Raw genomic sequence first — 20,674 nt, 5'->3', positions numbered from 1 at the left:
TTACATCATAAGTTTAATTTGCCACTCTTTCAAGAAAAAAAGCCAGCCTAAGTCAACAAAAATATTTCTGATATGTTTGTATACAAAAAAAAAATCTAGCCAAAAACTTATAAAATGACTTGGTTGGCCTGAGATTTGAAGTCTTCAAATAGTGTTAGTCTGAGTGTGTGTCAATGTTTTGTTGTTTATTTGCTTCAATTTGAACTATTTTGATTAACAATGTACAAACTTGATAAATTTACCATCCCTAAGTCTAGTTTATATTATAAGGTAGCTCAAAAAAACAGCAAATGTGTTTATTGATATGCAAGGCATAAAAGTTAAGTTAGTTTGACAAAAACAATTTTAGAAAAATTAAAACATATACCTAACAAAAACTATATTAGTTTATGTCATATATATTGTTTGAAATGTGTCTGTACAAATTTAAATATTACAAATAGAAACAACAATGTTAAAAAATTATGCATAAACTAAACTTAAACTAACTAAAGTACTAAATAAAAAGTGGTTTAAAATATGAGCATCTTTTTAACTTGGTGTGCATATAAATCAATTTAAGTGCAACGAAAACTTCTAAAAATTTAAAACGTGTCAAAACAAAAAATTAAATAAACCTTACTTCTTATTTTCTTATTAAAAATGTTTTTACACTAAAATATAACATTTTCAAAAATAAAAATTATAAAAAAAACTTAGATATAAAAAATAATGAAAAAGAATATCTTAGCTACAAAGAAATGACACTTTAATTAATTACTGTGCATTATTTTTGTACAAAAGGAAAACACTTGCATTTAGTTTATTTAATATATAGGTACATATTATATAACTAACTTATTAAATTCAAGCACTGTTTACACTCTTTTTTTAAATAATTACTTGCTGTTGTAAAAAAGAAGTTATTATGAAACTCAGAAAAATATCCTGTTAGAATGCTAATCTGTTATTTTCACAGTTTTAAACTAAAGCAGTATTTGCATCTAGTTATTTTTAAATGTTATACAGAGACTTAAAACTAAACTAATCAAATTAAATCGAGTTACCGAAAATAATGTAACTAGAAATATATTTTTGCTAAGCGGGCCACATTTACATGCTCGCGGGCCACAAAATTTTCTTTCGCGGGCCGCATTCCATTAAAAAAAATAACGTGCTCGCGGGCCGCAGATTTACCCTTCGCGGGCCGCAATTGGCCCGCGGGCCGCAGTTTGCCGACCCCTGCTCTAGAACATCATTAAAATATTTTGCCTTTTTTAGTAGCTGTAGTCCACTAACGATAAAAAATATATTTTTTGATTTATCAATACCAAAATACAGCAACTTAATTTTCAACCAAAGCAAAAAATTTAAAATTTTAAGAAAAACAATCCTTCTTGAAACAACTTTAGTAAGTATTTAAAAGTAAAACGAAATACTTGTCGAATAAACAGACGAAGCTAATATCGAATCTGAATTTATGTACTAATAAAATTTTCTATAAAAGTTAACAACTAGGAATTTACAACAGAATGTTTGGAGTACTTCTTATTTCGCTGTGTTATATTTTCATGATAGGATCCATAGTATTCTGGGTTTATAAAGACGTTTTTCCTAAACACGTTAGTCTTTTTCTATAACTCTTGAATAACTTTCAAATGTATAATATAAAGCTGTATTAAAATTTAGTTTGCGTTTAAACTTCTATGAATTGTTCTTATATTTTAAAAGTCTTATACGGATTTGATAAAAGATAACTGAAACTTGTTTAAAATCGTTAAGTATAAAAGTTATAAATTGTTATCGTTTTTTATAAAATTTTATATAAATATTTCATTAAAAACATTTCATACGTTTTTAATCAGTTCAAGTATTTAAAAACTACTGAAAATTAAAAACAAATGATTAAGTTTTTAACTAGTTTTTAACATAGTGGTAAATTAAATATAAAAAGTGTTACAGTGTGAAATTTCCGTAGACTGCTTCTGCAAGTTTTCTAAAAAAGATAGCTTTATTTATTATAATATAGTTTTATAAAAAATATAACAAAACACATTTATTTTTTCTCTTAAATTTATTTGAGTACTTTCGTAGTAAGGCTTATCAAAATTGTATTTTACTAAGTTAAATTGAATTGAAATAAAATAATACTGTAGTTTAAAGTTTTAAAATATAAAATGACGTAATAATTGAATGTAAAAACTAATGCTTATACTGTAGAACTTAGCTGTACTAATAAAACTTGTTAGATTAAAATCAGTTTTAAAGTTTATTAGTACAGCAAGTTCTACAGCAGGGGTTGGCAGGCAGTTGGTGCTCGCGGGTCAAATTTAAAGTTTCCAAAGTCTTCGCGGGCCGCAGTTTTAGTTTTAGTGACATTTGAATAATTTTTTGGTTTTAGTCACATTTGAGAAAGTTTTACTTTTATTCACTTTATCATTTTAAATGACTTTTAGCTACACATAGAATGCCTATTTGAATTATAAATATTTATTAGGATAAAATTTACATTGACTAATATACTTAAGTGTTAATAAACTATGTACTTTCTTAAGCACTTAATAAGTTAACCTTAATATTTTTCTATTTTTATACCATTTGCGACTTAATACCAATAGATTATTCATTTTGTTTTTTATTTTATTACACAAAGCTTTTCAAAACTATACAAGTTTCATTCTCAAGTGATAAATTCTAAATGAATTGAAAAAATTTGATAAGTGAACAGCTTAAAAAATAACTTTAAATTATGACGTATGGATAAATTCAAATAAGTACAAAATTTAGAGATTTAGCAAGTAAAACTAAAGTAAAGGTATGTTTATTAATAGATTGTTAATAATTTTGCTTTTCCATTTAATACTATTTGCGTATCTAAATTAGGTCGTTCTTCCTCAATCAATGTTGATTCCAGACTGTAGAGTTCGCTTTGCTTACATCGTTTCAAAACTTTAAAAATTTGAACTATGTCAGAGTTTTAATAAGGTGTAATTAAAAAGATGTTCAAGTATTGCGCTTTTTTATCTGTTCCGCAGTGGTCTGTAATTTGTCGGAATATTTGCTGTGATGTTTATCCATTGTAAGAGATGCTCTGATCTGCAGAGCAGGTGTATTTATAAATAACATTTGCGTCAAATACTTCCGAGCATTTACGTCTAGAGCAAAGTAAAAGAAAAAACTACAATTAGTAAACTACACTACAGTCATAAAAACTTTTCTGAGAACTCAAAGATTTTTCAAAGTGTTTGAAATAAAAGTTTCACACACACCTGAGTTTTAAAAAAAGTCTTAAACAGGTTTAACCTAGTCTGAGTTTTTCAAAATTTTAAGCTAGCCTGTTTGTTTGGCAAATTTTTTTGAAATAAAGTTCACAAAATAAAGAAATAAGGAAGTTTATTTACAGTAAATTAAATATACACCAAAATTTTTTTAAGTCAGCTTGAATAGACGATTAAGTTTCTTAAACATTTTTAACAAAAGTATAAAAGTTTATTAGGTCATTAATGAAGTAGAAAAACATTTTTTTTATGGTAAAAAAACTTCAGTCTCAAATTATACCCCTTGCAACGATAAACGTTTTCTAACAGTCTCAAACTTGTATTTTATTAAGCATTATAGCAATTCTTTATCTGCAATAAAAGTATTGCATTTAAAAAGAGTAAATGTGAAATATAAGACGAGCTAAAAGAATTAAAAAACTTTAGTTAGGAGTTATTGCGAAAAACGAAAAAAACAAACAAAACGCTAAAGTCAGTTCCAACAAAGCACATAATTATATTCAGTAACTACAGAATGATCAGAAAAAATTGTTAAGGCAGGTTATAAAATAGTAAAATTTATTAACAGAAAGAAGATACCGTTTACAACTTTTTTTAAATTTTATTTTGTCGGTGATAATTTTTTTTTGTTTATTTCTTCAATGACAACAAGATGTCGTGTTTAGGAAATGCCTGAAGATTATAAAGTCGCATAAATCAAGTTAGGACTTTAATCAATCTGTTAAGATGAAAGCATTGATACAACAAATATTGCTGTTCTGAGAATTTTAATTTGAGGTGTTTTTACTAAATTTGACATATTGGAAGAAATTCTAGGTTTAGTTGTAATGCAAGGCACAACAATAAGTAATTACAAATTAAAAGCAAAGGTGCAATGCACCAATTAAAATTTTTTAAAAGTACAATTTTTTTTCTTCTATTTTTAGTATAAAAACAAAGATAAAAAAAAACTGTCTTTAATAATACATCAATATTAAAAACATACTGTTAAGCTACTTTAAATGTGTTTTCTTAATAAAAAAATGTTTTATGATAGATTTTTTGTGCTAAATCGAAATTTCATTACTTTACATGTAAAAATTGTTGGAACTTTCAGGTTTTTTCAGAAAATCTCAAATTCAAGCTTTTTCCAGATTTTCTAAGCAAAAATTGTCAAATTCAAAGCTTTTTCAAGATTTAAGGTTTTTTGGCAACACTGATTGTTCACACTTATATGTATACAATAATACAAATAATATTTTGAATTATATGGGCTGCAAGACTTAAAATTTAACATTTACTTTAATTCAAACCAAGACTGTGAATTGAACAATACATACATCATGAGTTTAATTTGCCACTCTTTAAAGCAAAAAATCCAGCCTGAGTAACCAAAAACTAGCCTGATAAAAAGCAATTCAAGCCAAAAAATGAATAAATGATTAAGTTTGCATGAGACTTGAAGTTGTCAAATAGTCCCAGTCTGAGTGTGTGGCAATGTTTAGCTATTTATTTGCTTGAATTTAAATTATTTAGATTAACAATGTACAAACTTAATAAATTTACCATCCTTAAATCTAGTTTGTATTAAACAGGTAGTTCCAAAAAACAGCAATTGTGTATATTTGTATGCAACACATAAAAAATAACTTAATTTGCCAAAAATCATTGTTTGACAAATGAAAATGTATGCCTAACAAAAACTATTTTAATTAACGCATGTATATTGTTTTAAATGCGTCTGTACACACTTAAATATTACATGTAGAAACAATAAGGTTAGAAAATTATGCATAAACTTAATCTAAATTAAGTATTAAATATAAAGTTGTTTTAAATATGAGAATCTTTTTAAATTGGTGTGCATAGGAATTAATTTGAAGTGCAAAGAAAACTTCTAAAAAATCAAAATGCGTCAAAACTAGTATCAAACAAACCTTATTTACAATTATTATGTAATTTTTAGTGTTTTGTGCTTGCTCAAATATAACAATTAGTAATAATATATTTGTAAAAGAAACTTAGGTATAAAAAACATATAAAAAAAAACTTAAGCTGTAAACATTTTAGTTAATTACTGTGCATTAGTTTTATTCAAAATGGAAAACAATTGCACTTAGTTTATTTACTATATAGGTTTTATATAACTAACTTACTAAATCCAAGCATTCTTTGCACTCCTTTTTCAGATAACTACTTGCTGTTGTAAGAAGAAAGTTATTATGAAACTGACAAAAACCTTTGCTAGAATTCTAATATGTCTTTTCCACATTTTTAAGCTAAAGCAGTAAAGTCTTTAAATTATTTTTAAATGTTACACAGGGACTTAAAACAAAATTATTCAAAATAAACCAAATTACCGAAAAAAATTAACTTGATAGTATTTTTGCTCAGCGGGCAACAAAGTTTTTTTTCGCGGACCGCATTCCACTTAAAAAAACGTGCTCGCGGGCCGCAGATTTACCCATCGCGGGCTGCAGTTGGCCCGCGGGCCGCAGTTTTCCGACCCCTGTTCTACAGTATAAAGATTTAGTTAGTTTTTACATTCGATTATTACGTCATCTTATTTCTTAAAACTTTAAACTGCAATATAATTTTATTTCAATTCAATTTAACTTAGTAAAATACAATTTTGATAAGCCTTACTACGAAAGTACTCAAATAAATTTAAGAGAAAAAATTAAATGTGTTTTGTTATATTTTTTAAATAAGTTATGCACCGGAAAAAAGCTGTCCAGATATTAAAAAAAAAAACTTTTAAGATGTATTTTGTGTATTAATTACTAAACTAAGTACAAATCATAAAAACAGTTATTGATTAAAAAAAAAAAATCATAGATATTGAAACAAAAGATTTATACACTGTTAGGGTTAACGTTTTTAAATTTTAAATATATGTTAATTAATACAATCTTAATACTTTCAAAGCACGTAGACATCACAAAATCAACGCTTTTGTAAAGAAAAGTTTACTGATTTTTAAAGTTTCACGTAAAAATTTATAAGATTTAAATATTTTTTTCAGTTTTTTAGCTAAGATGTCAAACAATAAGAGAGTACTACTTTTTTCATTTTCAAATTTAACAACTTTTTTTTCTTTTAGCCATGATAGAAATAAAATTTTATTTGAATTAACATCATTTTACAAAAGTATGATATTAAACTAAAGTAGTAGAGGCTAGTAAAAAAGCTAGTAAATCGTTTCTGTTTTATTAACATCTTTTTAAAAAACTTCTAGTTGTGATATTTATTTTAAATTATTTTGTTATGATTTATATTAAACTTTTTTTTCAACCTTTTCCAACAAATACTGCTTTGTTTTTATATATTTTGACTGCATTAAAATTCTCCATAATATAGTTTTTGTCGTTGTATGATGAACTCGGATCAAAAGCTTTATAGATTTTTCAAAAATTGCTTATTTAAGAAAAAGCAAATATATTTACTATACAAATCATTTACAAAAAAAAAAACATAAGACTATTTAAAAATTAAAAAAGTAAAACAAAAATTAGTCAAAAAGTGTATATACAAATATAGTTGGGAACGGGTCACTTTTGCACGAGCGTCATTTTTGCACGAGGGGACACTTTTGCACAAAGGGCCACTTTTGCACGAGTGGACAATTTTGCAAGCAACTCTTTTGCACGAGCGTCACTTTAGACAAGGGTAAACTTACGCACAAATGTAAGTCTACAAAAATGTAAGTTTACTTTTTCAAATGTAAATGAAATGTTTTGTTAACTAACTCTTGTGAGTAACCGTTTTTGTTTAAAAGTAACTTGATTTGTTTGATTTCACTTAGTAGCAACTTTGGGGAACAAAATTTGTGTGCACGATGACACAAAGTTCTGATCAGAGTTAATTTTCTCTTTAAACTACAGTTTGATTGAAAATTCAAACAACATCATTTAAAAGTTTTCTTTCTGTACATCGAAGTTAAAAATCTATTTTCTTATCGTTTAACTTGTACATCTAAAAATGCAAGTTCATTATTGTGAAATTTCCATTGTTTTTTTTTTTCATTGTGAAATTGATAACAACTTATTTACATTTGAAAAATTTGGACAGAATAAAGATAATAGGACCAAAAAATGTTAAGTTACTTTAAAAATTCCATTAATTAATAAAAGTTCAAAAATGTTATAAAAAAATTAGACAATTAATAAGAAATACTTATTATGCAGCAAACCCTAGAATTGTCTTCACCTCTAAGCCACTGTAACACCAGGTGGTAAGGATCCAATATAAAACTTAAATAAAAGTATGGTAATCTACCAATACAGCTGCTGTTGTAAAGCAAGTTATATTGGATTAAAAACAAGACATCCAAAGAAAAGAATAAAAGAACATGTACCAAAGAGTGTAGAGAATTTTTGCTTTTCAGATAAGAAAGATGATATACCGGTCAAGGCTATAAACGCATTTAAACGTTCATCTATTGCAGAACATTTGGTTAATAATTCAACTTGTGCAAACAGTTATAATCTAAATAGATTTAAAATTATTGAGACTTGTAGTAATTTGTTCGATTTGATTGAACTAGAAGCCATTTGTATTTTGTAAAGAAAACCTATTTTATGTAAGTAAAAAGATTTTGACTATACTGTTTCGTTATTTTGGTCTTATTTTATAAGGATTGTTTTCATTTTATTTATGTTTAGTTTTACTGTAGATAAATTATAAGGTAAGTGAACTTATTTGATTTTAACTGCTACTAATTGCTTTTGTCTTTTATTGATCTCTTGAATACTTTATGAATACTTGGTTGCTATTTAAGTTTGTAAAATTTTATTACTTGTTAGCTTTGTACTCTACAAATGAGAATTGCTCGAAGTATATGTTTAGTGTTTTTAAAATTGTGTGTCTTGTATATCTTGTTGTAAAATTACTGGTCACTTATGTTCCAATAATTTTAAAAAGTAAAAATTAGAAGCGTGCAAAAGTTAAGCCGTGCAAAATTTACCGGTTGTTTAAAGTATTCGCCGTACATAAATATTTCAGTGAAAATTTAATGCTGTGCAAAAGTTTTGACATGCAAAAATGTTGCTTTGCAAAAATGACGCTTTCCAAAAAAGACCCTGCGTGCAAAAAAATTACCAGGCAAAAGTGTCTCCTCGTGAAAAAGTTACCCTCCGTGCAAAAGAGTCCACTCGTGTAAAAGTGACTATTCGTGCAAAAATGACGCGGTGCAAAAGTGTCCCCTCGTGCTAAAGTGTCCACTTGTGCAAAAAAGTCCCTGCGTGCATAAGCGACGCCGTGCAAAAGAGTCGTCGTGCAAAAGTGTCCCCTCGCGCAAAAGTGTCCCCTCGCACAAAAGTGTCCCCTCGCGCAAAAGTGTCCTCGCGAAATAGTATCCCCTTGTGCAAAAGTGTCACCTCATGCAAAAGTAACACCCATCTGTTTGAAATGTTTTAGTAAAAACAGAAACTAGTGTTCATCAAATGATGTCTATCAAAATTTTTCAATTGTTTAACAAAAGTGAATTAAAGTTTATATTATATGTATTTATCAAGAAAGTTTTTTAAAGTTATTCATTAGAATTATGTTATATACTAAAAGTTCGAAAATATTGATTCAAATGAAATACAAATACTTTTAAAAACACAAATAATAGGAATATATAAGCTTTGTTGCTATACAGCATACTTATTTATGCGGCTACGTAGTCACATAAAAGTGACTTTAAATCAGTCAACAAATAAAAATTACATAATTAAGTTTTTGAAAGTATTGTAAAACTTTTCAATTTTCAAATTTTATAGATAGGGTCTCTTGAAAATTTCGTAACAACACATATTTTGAAAAAAACATGTTGAAGTATTTTGTTAAAAGTAATCAATAATAAATATCATTCAAAGTTTTATTTATTTTTTTACTAACCGAAAATGTAAAGTACATATCAGCAGTTTTTAAACATATATAGCTTATATATTTTTTCTACAGTTGTCTAAGTTGGTTTTTAAGCCTATGATAAAAAGGTATGGCAAAGGAAACTACAGCGAAGTTTCAGAGTTTACATTGGACCAAATACAACAAAACTTTGAATGCTGCGGTATCTATGACAAAATAGATTGGGAGCAAAACGAGTTTGTACAGGCTTTATTAAATTTTAATATTAAAAGATTAAAGTAATAATATTTCTTAACTATTCAAGATTAAACATATAGTAGTCTTTGGACTAAGATATTAAAAGTTTTGAATAAAACTTACAATTACCATAGCTTTTTAAAAAAGCTAGTGCGAAGAAGTGTAGTTTTTTTGATGTAAAAGTTGTAAAACGATACTTGTACGTTTGTTCTTAGCACTTTATTTTTTAATGTTACTCATTAACGGTTTTTTTGACTTAAGAAAAAAAAAAAAAATTAACTTAAAAAATCATATTAAGTGTTACAAAAATTAAATTTGATAAATTAAATTAGAAGTTTTCTTCTAAGTTTGAAAACTTATTTTTATTTCAAATATATTATCTTTATTAATTTGCGGTTATAAAGACATGAATTAGTGGTAGTTTAGTCATAGTGTCCATACTTATTTATAACAGCTTAAATATGTGTTGTGCTAATAACTAAGAGTTAATTTTTTTAACGAAAACTTTTAGTAAACAAATTGCCAGATATTTTACACTAGTACAGATATAAATTGTTATTATAACATAGTCGTTATAGGGCTGATATTTTTAAAGTAAAAAACGCTTTGCAAATAACTTACCAAGACTAAACACATGACAATTTAAGTGTAAAAAACCATCGTATTTTTAGATGCTAGGTTTAAAATATATCATTGTCATAATTATCTTGTCTACTAATCATAACGAAGATATTGACAACCTAAAAAGCAGACATTTTTTTGTTAACTATTTGTTTAAGTATTAAAAATTTTAACACAATTACGTTGGTACTCCAAAGATTAAAACTAAATACTAATAATCACTAGTTAAATAAAATTTTAATGTTACAAGTTTACAGTCATTTCTATTTATAACAGATTTTTTATAACTGGTTTTAACTTTTTTCTTCATAAAGTAATGCGCAATAAAGTAAAAGAAATATTGTATTTATCTGTGAATTTTTCGTTACACAATATATTTCATTAGAAATAACAACGTGACTCGCTTTTCTACTTTTAATTTATATAAAGTTATAAATTTTAGTAGTTAAAACTATTATTTATTTACTTTCTTATGATGCTAACAAAAAATTCTATTGACTTTACTTTACTATTTTAATTAACTTATTTAGCGATAAAAAATTACAGATTATATCAGTTAAACTTGTAATTAAATTAGATAATAGTGTTTTAAAAAATTTATTATAAATGTAAAGAAATAGTTTTAAAAAAATTTATTCTCCATTTAAATATTAAAATCAAAGTATTGAATATGTTTATAAAATTGACATTAAGAAAATACTGGGTGGATCAAACTTATAGTTAATGATATTTATTTTTGACTCCCTATAATTTGTTACTCTACACTGTCTAATGTTGTAGAGTCTACAACATTGATACTTTATTTTTTATTATGAAAATTTTTTAAAGATAAAATTAAACAAAATACTTAACTACATACCATTTATAAATAAGTTATTTCAAGACTAAGTTAAAGTAAATTTTTTTTTTGAAAGCTGTAAAGATAATAATTCTATTTAATTCAAATTTTTTTTAGAAAATTTAACTGTAAAAACGATACATGTACGCTTCCAAATTCTTGCTGCATCGATATGGTAAGTTTTTTAAATTACTGATTTTTAAACTTAGTCGTAAGTGTTTTTGTTTTGAAATGTATAAATCACATTTTTATTTAAATACACAAAAATAGTGGTTCTAATAATAAAATTTTCTTTTGTAGGATTGCAGCTTCAAAAATGGTAAGTATTAAAATTTTAATGAATTTTTTTATAAATGTAGAAAACTTAACTGCCAAACTTGTTTTCACTGTATAAAAAAGAAAAAAAAAATTCACTAGCTGAGAAGTATAAAAAAAAAACTATGGTATACAAATTAACCTATTAATTAACAACTACAAACTATTTAAAGATAACTTTAAAACATTTAAAACAAATACTATTTAGCTACAAAATACTGTACATATTTAAATGCACAATTTTTAAAGTTTAGAACAACATGTAAAAGACAAACTTACTTAGATTAAGAACTTGACTTATGAAACTTTATAACTTAAACATAAATATTTAAACTTAAACACTTTTTATTATCCAAAAAAAAAAAGCTAAATCATAAAAAAAACAGTTGTGTTTCCAAAAAGTTGTATGGATGCTATGTCTTATTTCGTCGACGAGAATATTGGTGCGATTGCTGCTACATGGGGCGCTATAATGCTTGTAGTTACATTTCAGTTTATTTGTATGTTTTATATGGTAAGTATCGAATATAAAATTTGATAAAATTTTAGTAATGTTAGACTAAATTTAACTTGTTAATATTTTTTTTAATTGAATGTTATATAGCTTATCTTAAGTTTTGATAATACAATTGATTGTAGACTATATGAAAAGAATTACTGATGCTGAAGTATGTAGTTTTAAAAGTTATAAAGACTTTTAAACATTATATAAAAGATACTAAGCTTATGTAAGATATTTTACATACATAGAAGGAAGATACTTTAGCAAAATACTTCACAAGAAAAATTGAACATTTAGTTAATTTATTTAAATTGAAAAAAAATATAAATTAATGACAACAGAACTATATAACATAAAAAGTGTTAAACAGTAGAATCTGGAAACTTAAACTCTAATTACGACCAATTTAAATTTAATTATGTTAAAAAAATTAATAATTCATGGAAAAATATTTTTAAAAATTTTATGCTTTTAATTTCTTAAGAACTAATAAATTATAACCTACTAAATTAAGATTGTTTTTTTAAGTAAAATTTTATAATATTTATACATAAAATATTTATAAACAATAATAAAATCACTACAAAGCAGACGAACATTTTCTTTTTGTTTAATATGAGTACCTTTAATGAGTAATTTGAAACAAATTGTTGATAATCAATAAGACAACTATTTTAACCATTTCAAGCATATATCAAGTTATGGCGTAAATTTTTATAAGAATTAGCTTAGATTGGTTAGTATAAAGTTTTTAAGTAAGCCTAAAGCTTGATGATGTTTAAATTACTTTAATTGTTTTACTAGATACGTGAAGTGAAATTTAGGGGAGTTATAAAAAAACAAATAAAACTGTTACTTTCTGAGTACACCATGTTTCACAAAGTCGACAAGAAATCGAAAAAGCAAAAGAAAAGGAAAGAAAATATATAACTAGTGCTTTATTTACAAATGTTTACTTTAAACACAACTATAATCATTGGAAATGTTAAACAACATTGATATAAAGTAAAAAAGTATATTTAATAAAAATAGTTCTTTTTATTAGTTACAAACATTTAGGTTGTTTAGTTGTTTTTTAACATTAAATGTGATCAAATTTTATTTCAAGTTAAACATAAATCTTTGAAATAAAATTTTAAGATATATATATTTTACAAAAAAAAAAAACTATAGTATACATTAAGAGTTAAAACAGTTACACTTTATCAAAACCTTAATTTATTTTATTTTAATTTATCTCACCAAAGTATTTTTATTTTATATACTTCAGGGTTGTCGGTATAGGTTTATATTCTATAGCTTTGAAATAATTTTTTATACAAAGATTGATAAAACTCATAAAAAAAACTACACATATTATAGAAAATCAAAATCAGAAGTAATTTACGATGATTAATTATTAATTCCTTTTTAGGCTACAGCTACTAAACAAAAAGTTTTAGTTCACTAATAAAGCAACTTAAAGTACAATTTGTTACAAATAGCGCAATGAGTTTCATGCATATGTTAAAAACGTTATTTGACTAAACTTCTTGTTTTGAATTTTATAGTAACCATAATTAAACTAAATTTTTGTTGGTTTTAGAATTTTAAAAAATATAAGTAGTCAGTTGTTTCTTCTAAAAATGAAAGAAAAAAGGTTTAAAGGATTTATTTTAAAAATAAGTTTAAGCTCTTGTTTTAAAATCGATAAAATATTGGTGGTGTACGACTCGATAACCGAAAGGTTTCTTCGTACACCAGTCCATAGACCAAACTTTTTGAGTACTTTTCTTTTATCGTTTAATAAATAATATAATTAAAATCGACCTAAAGATATTTGCTTAAACAGATTTTATAATAAAAAATAACTAAAAGTAACTACGCTATTAAAAAAGGTTTATAAAGTATGTGAGAGTCAGAGAATAGAACATACGCATTAATTTGTTTAATAAAATCATAATGAAAGTTTAATAACAATACGAAAAACTTCGAATTTTAAAGAAAATGTATTTGGTAATAGAACTAGTTTAAGAAAAAAACTAACTATCTAAAAACTTGTTTATATCTTTTAAAAGTAACAACAAGCAAACAGATAGTTGGAATGAAGACTTTCATGATATTGGCGTTCTTAACACTTCAGAGTACCTACCAGGGACGTTGCCTTGGGTGGTACACTGGAGCTTTTGCTCCACTTGGAAAATAAAAAGAAAGTGTACAGAAAAATTTAGTTTTACAGTAAAAGCTTTTAAAAACGCAGATTTAAACTGGGCTGCACCACCTCAAACTAAATCAAATTAAATTTATTTTGAAGCTAAGGACTTAAGTATTAAAATGATATAAAATTTATTATGTTAGCTTGAAACACAAGATAGTTATGTAGCCATGAGGTTGTCAAAAAATACACCCAATTGTATACATGACAGTTGTTAATTTTTACAGCCAAATTATTTTATTTGATATTCCACATTTTCGTAAAATTGGAGCTGCAAGCTCAATCTGTGTCAGCTGCATCTTAAACGTATTCTTAAACGCAATACAAAATTTGTATAGTGGCTTAATGCTGCATGAACTTTCTGCACCATAGAAATTAAAAACATTGATCGTTGTTTTAAAATCACTACAACGCGAGATCAGTAAGACAGGTAGTGACAAGTTGAGCTCGAGTATGGACAACTCGAGCAGGTGCGACTTTGGCAGGACCAGAATAGCTTTTATTAGATGAAAGTATTTATAATTATTAAGAATTTTAATTTTTGCTTAAATTTTTTCAAAATTGATTTTTTGATTTTTTTTTGCAATCAAATACTTTGTTACATTTACAAATCGATGTATTTGTAATAAAAAAGTACTTAAATTAGTTTAAAATAAAAGCTTTTAAATTGGAGATTTTTATCAATTTTCCGCACCCACTAAGAAAATACCACGCGAGATTATTTGTACTTACTAATCACGGATAAGTTTTACTTGTCCTAATCAATAGGGAATTTATCAGATCTATTGATCAATCTTACAGTGGTGATTTTAGCTAAGTATTTTTCTACTAATGTTAGTTGGAATAAGGACATTACGGTGCATGTGGTGCCCTTCAAAAATAAAAAAAGTGTTAGATTTGTGTAAAAAAATTTCAGCGTGGCAAATTTTACAGAAAAATAAACAAATAAATATAACACAGATGTTTTTGTGTCAAAACTTTATTCCGACTAACGGCGTTTCACCGCTCTGAAATAAATTTAAGAACTAATAAATTCTATAAACTATTAACACACATTAGAAAAAAACCATGTATAATTATGTATAGTATTTATGTGAGTAGTAACTATAAACGAACTTTATGGTTTAAAAACAAAGGTTGGAGTAAAAACATAAAAATATAAAATTGTCTACAAAAACTGCAAATTTAATAAAAGTACATACTAACCTCAAAAAAGCTCTAAGAATGGCAAGTTTTTTAAAAATGAAAATTAAATTAAGTTGTGCAGAAATGTTACGTTATTATAAATTTAACAAGTTAATCAATAATTTTTGCAGCTTAAAAACATATAGTATTTAACTTGTAAGTGTTTGTGATTGTATATGGAAATGTTGTAAAATAGATAAGTGCATAAGTAATAAATATAAAAAATATAAAAATAATAAATAAATAAATAAATATAAAAAAATCTTTTAAATAAATATAAAATAGTTTCATAGTTGTTAAAAGTTTTGAGCTAATAACATTTAAAGTTTTTACTCTATCCCTAAATTCAATAAAGCAAAAAGGGATAAAAAATTGTTTTCCAAAATTTAGGTTTATTTTGTAGAACTTTATCTCTATTTAAGTTGCTTTTTAAAGTTATTTTATTGTAAGCTTATTTCTTATAACATGAAAATTCAAAATTGGAATATTCAGTAGATTTCTTATAGAAGAAGCAAACTTAATGAGCAAAAAATATTATTTTTTTATTATCATCTCCGAATATTCACAAACTAAGATTTTTAAACGTTAAGAATATATTCTTTGTTTTATAAAAAAAAGTTAGTTGTCTCAATTTAAAATAATAATAAAACTAAATCAATAAAATATTTAAAATCTCCTTATAATCATCACACTGATTAGACAATATTTTAAGATGTTCTATTTTGATAAATTTCAGAAGAAACCACTAAATTGTAAAAAATTAATCGAACTGTTGCGAGATTCCATTCAAATTCTTCTCAAATCTTTTGAAAGCTTTTAACTTAGAGCTTTTTGTTTTGTTGCTTGATGACAAAACAATTTATTCTGGTAGCTCTTCTAGTACACTATGCCTACAAGCTTGCTTTTAGATTTAAACACGTTTTTGAAAAGTTAAAAGAACCTGAGATATGCCCCTATTGCCTCGTAGTGTTTAAAATCATTCGGTAAATCCTGTTAAAACAGCTCCCTTCTTAATAATGTCCATCATTCTTCACAAACTCATTAGCCTCAAACTTTAGACTAATTGTTTCTTAATAAATTTAATTTTATGCATTACTAATTATAGTTATATAAAAACGAGTTTTACATGATACGTACTAACACTTGTACGGTAAGTCACCAGGTCTTTACTATTTAGATAAAACTGATTGCAGACTATCAATTTACTTTCAAGAACTGCTTTGTTATGAATTAAATAGGGCAAAAGTATGAGCTAAAAAGAAAGGGGCGAAGTACAACAATCCTTGGAAATCTGAAGCTATTAAATTTGTTTAGGAAAAATGACTGTTTAGTTCATTATACAAAGGACAAGACATTGAACTCTATCCGTGATGTATAACTCAATTACCGAAAGTTTTTTTCGTAGACCAAATCCTTAGACCAAACTTTTTGAGCGCTTTTTTGTTTTCCAATAATGATCTGGAAAGGTAAAATTATTTAAATATGACTTTGAGAAATTTAGAGCATCAAAAGTCAATGATAAAAGTAAAAAAAAAAAAAATCACGTACTTTTAGTCAAAAATTACCGAAAAGACACACACAAAAAGCTATAAAATTATTATTTATTCCAAGAAGAAAACATCAGAAGTGACTTATACTACCTTTAAATCATAAATTGAAATAACATAACAGCTATAGCCTATATACAGAGTCGAAATTAGTAGATAAGAGATAGTAGTTAGAAACGCAAATATAATTTACACAAGGAAATCTCAGAATAATCTTGCTCATTAGTGACGGCAAATAGAAAAACAATTTGCAAAATACTTACAGAAAACGAGTTTCTGAGGACGTGATGAATCTTCTTAAAAAATATAATTTTTGAACAAAAATTACGGTAAGGTTTTTTTGACACTACGAGATTAAATATAGGGTAACTTTAGGTGCTTGTGTAACATTTTAAAAGTGACTTGGTAACAAAATTTTAATGCTAACTTGTAAATATAGTTAGGCATTATCTAATAGAGCTGGTAATTAATTAAGTTTTATATATAACTAAAAACTATATTGAAATCTAGCAACAGTTTGATGGAGATAGCAATTTAATCGTTATTTTTTTTTATTCGTCAAAATATAATAATCTTAAAATTTTGTCTCTCTGCGTGCTGATTATAAAGAACTTATTTTAACTTTAGTATTATGATTTAAAATTGTAACTAAAAACTATTTATTTTTTTAAAAAGAATAAATTTTTAACATTTAAAAAGATTGCTTGTGAACTGTAGGAGATGATAAAATATAAATAAATAGTATTTTTTTGTTCTTTAAGTTTACTTTTTCTATAGTAGTATTGTTTATTGAACGAAAAAAAGGCGCTCAAAATATTTGGTCCTAGGACCTGGTGCACGAAAAAACCTTTCGGTTATTGAGTCGCACACCACGGATACCTTTTAACGTCTTGTCGAGGAGGAACCTATTGAACTTTCCAACTTTGATTGTTTATACCTTAAGAAATAAGCTTATGAAGTAGTAAGTATAAAAAGCAACTTGAAGCGTTGATAAGATTTTACGAAGTAAAACTAGATTAAAAAAAAATTGACCCTTTTTTTGGCATAATGAAATTACCGATAGAGTGAAAATATCAAATTTCATTAGCTTAAAATTGTTAACAAATACAAAGCAATTTTTTTGTGCTTTTTTTTAAAGATTTTTCAAAGATATAAAAAATTTAAAATTAAAATTAAATGTCAGGCCACCAGATGTACCTTGGAAATTCAAGAAACTAAAATAATATCAAACTAAAAATATACTTGTGATTTTCAAAGTCTTATTTAAACTGCTTTTACTATATTGACTTTGAGTCTAAATAACTTATCGAGTAGAATATTTCGGTTTTGTAGACCATTGTGTATTTGAAATATATTATTCTTTTATGTTTTACAGTTTTCATGACTATATTTACACAGTCTTTAATTAATCATAAAAAAATGTTTGTTAGTCGAGAATTTATAAAAATAATTTATCTGTATTGGTGAAATAGGCTGAAGTTTTTGGCATGAAAATTTTCTCACATATAAACCAATCAAAAGAAGTTGTTTTAGTGTTGTGCAGCTAGATGAAAACAAAAAAATATTTTTTCTAAACTATTTTCTTTGCAAGTGACTTTGAAAGTATTTAATTATTCAATTCAAAGTGTAATAACTTTTCTTATACTCGCAAATAAAATATTAAAACAAATAAGTTTTCAACACTTATTATTTACTAAGACGGCTGCCTACTTTTATAAAGCTAACGTTTTGTTTATTGTTTAAAAACACATTGATAACACTTTGCTAAGTTACAGATTATAAAAGTTTTTACATCTAAAGTTTTTTGGAAGCAAAAAAAAAAAGAACATGTATAAAACCGATTATAAAAACAAAAGTAAATTTTAGCTTAAATCAATCAAATTTGCTTTGATTTTTAAGAATGCTTCCTAAAGTGTTAAACTCAAAAAACAAAACATGAAATTTTTAATGATCGGCATAGCTAAGTTTTATAAAATTAGCAAATAAAGTTTATAAACACAACATAGCAATTACATGTAGATAAAAATAGTTAGTCGTTTAAATTTATTAACGTTTAAATTTATTATCTGTTTTGTAAAATTTATACAACTAATGATGCTTGTTAAAAAAAAAGTAAAGTTAAACAGAGTATAAAATCTTTAAAAGCTATTCTTAAATAAAATCTTTGAAAGCAATATTTAATTACATTGAGTAATAAGGTAACTTTTTTTTTTAGTTATCAAGCTTACAAAATTACGTAACAAAACCTTTGAAAGTAAATAAGATTTTAAAATATAAAACCTTTATAGCAAATTTAAAAACAGTTAAAGAAACTAAAGCATAAAATTAACTTAAAACTTGACTAATTTCACTAAACTTTCGGAAGGTATAGTAATCCTTTCTATGCTTTACTGCCGGTATCACAAAATATCATGTTATCTGTAGATAAATATGACTTAATTAAGACTAATATTGGTTGTTTAACAGAATTGCAAAGTTTAATTGAGATCTTTAATAACACTTGAACTTGGCGGTGTTCAGTTCTATGATTAGAGTGTACCTTCACCTTTTGAAAACATTAATAAGCATTAAGTTAATCCTATAAAGATATTTAATTGTATCCGTTGTGTGTGGCTCGATAACCAAAAAGGTACATAAGGTCCTCAGATCAAAATGTTTTAGCGCTTTTTTGTTGTGAAATAAACAATAACAGTTAAGCAAGGCTGCTTGCTTGGACTACAATTTTGCAAATTTGTTGTATTTCGTTTTTGAAATACTTTTTGTGTAGCGAAATAGAATTTTTTATCAAAGCCTTAACAAGTTAATAAACTTGCACTGTAAAAAGACATCGCAAAAGTAAGTTTAGCTGATAATTAAACTTGGAACTTAGAAATGCTGTTAACAAACAGTAGTACTAAAGATTCATTAGATCCACTTTTAAAAAATTTCTTTTCTGCTTAAGCATAGATTTTGGACTAAATATCAACAATAAAACAGAGTTAAACTCCAGTTGAAATGGACAAAACCACTTAATATTCATTATAAATGTTTTGGTGTTTTAAAAAACAATAAACAGAGATTATCTTTATTTAAAAAAGAGAAACAAAACAATTTATTCTTTCTAAATTCAATTAATTAAACAAAGTTTCGCTGAATGAGCTCATTTGTACTTAAAATGAAATATAGTTTAAGTACAGATAAGCTTATTGATCGAAACTTTGTGTACTAAATATATTTTTAGAATAATATATTGTAACTAAAAGTTTATTGAACGAAAAAAAAAGCGCTCAAAAAATTTAGTTCAAATACCTGGTGTACGAAAAAACCATTCGGTTATCAAGTCGTACACAATTTAGATACCTTTTAACGTCTTGTCCAGGACTAGGGTTTACTATAGGTTTAGGCTAAACCTATAGGGTTTACTATAGGTTTAGGCTAAACCTATAGGGTTTTCTATAGGTTTATAGGACTTAGGGTTTACTATAACTAATTAAATATCTCCCAGTAAAAAGATAGACACACATATTAGTAGAATATCCGCTGTTCTCACTCGTCTTTGAACCCTACCAAAAATTGTTTTAATATACAAACCAAAAGGCAGCGCGTAACGCTTGTGTTGTTATTTGTTCAAATATATTATTTTATATGGATTATTTCAAAATAATCCTTTTTAGGATTTATAGACGAGCAGGACATTACGTGTTTACATGAACATTTAAAATCTTGCATTATAAATTCAGAAACTTATTTAAGTTATATATATACAAAACATATTAAAAAATACAATCTTAAACTACTAATACCCAAACTAAAAAACTTAACTTGTGCATTAATCTAATTATGAAATGAGAATGTAAAACTGTAAACTTAAACACGAGATACGCTATTAAATTCTCTTAGTTTAAAGATAAAACTAGTGTAACAATACAAAAGAGTTCTCTTTGGTATGACAATTAGTTAAAGAAGACATCTTGCAATGTGATGTAGTGTCTAAATATACACACTAATGGCAGTTTTACAACATTCCCAAAAACAAGACAAGTTTTCAACTGATAGAAGAATTATTAGCAACATTCTCTAAAAGGAATTTGTGCAAAAATGATCTGTAACACTAATAACTACGCTATAAAAAAAAAAGTTGATAAAAAAAAGATGGAAATTGATTTA

The 20,674-nt window shown here is 25.6% G+C and overlaps 1 protein-coding gene across 5 annotated transcripts in view; it reads left to right on the top strand.

Annotated features, from left to right (window-relative positions):
* The window catches only part of LOC145835485 (uncharacterized), a 28,935-nt gene extending 16,279 nt beyond the window's left edge, over positions 1-12,656 (top strand). For all 5 annotated transcript variants that reach the window (XM_082943101.1, XM_082943100.1, XM_082943099.1 and 2 more), the window contains exons 18-23: positions 1,511-1,601; positions 9,183-9,325; positions 10,903-10,960; positions 11,086-11,104; positions 11,487-11,614; positions 12,407-12,656. In XM_082943101.1, the coding sequence (XP_082799227.1) occupies positions 1,511-1,601; positions 9,183-9,325; positions 10,903-10,960; positions 11,086-11,104; positions 11,487-11,614; positions 12,407-12,532 (565 nt within the window). In that variant the 3' untranslated portion in view covers positions 12,533-12,656. The remainder of the gene's footprint in view (positions 1-1,510; positions 1,602-9,182; positions 9,326-10,902; positions 10,961-11,085; positions 11,105-11,486; positions 11,615-12,406) is intronic.
* The last annotated feature ends 8,018 nt before the right edge of the window (positions 12,657-20,674 follow it).

The sequence above is a fragment of the Thalia democratica genome, chromosome 5, assembly GCF_965202585.1.
Source record: "Thalia democratica chromosome 5, ktThaDemo2.hap1.1, whole genome shotgun sequence".
Lineage (NCBI taxonomy): Eukaryota > Metazoa > Chordata > Thaliacea > Salpida > Salpidae > Thalia > Thalia democratica.
The sequence above is the reverse complement of the archived record's forward strand: the minus strand, read 5'-3'. Positions and strand labels throughout refer to the sequence as shown.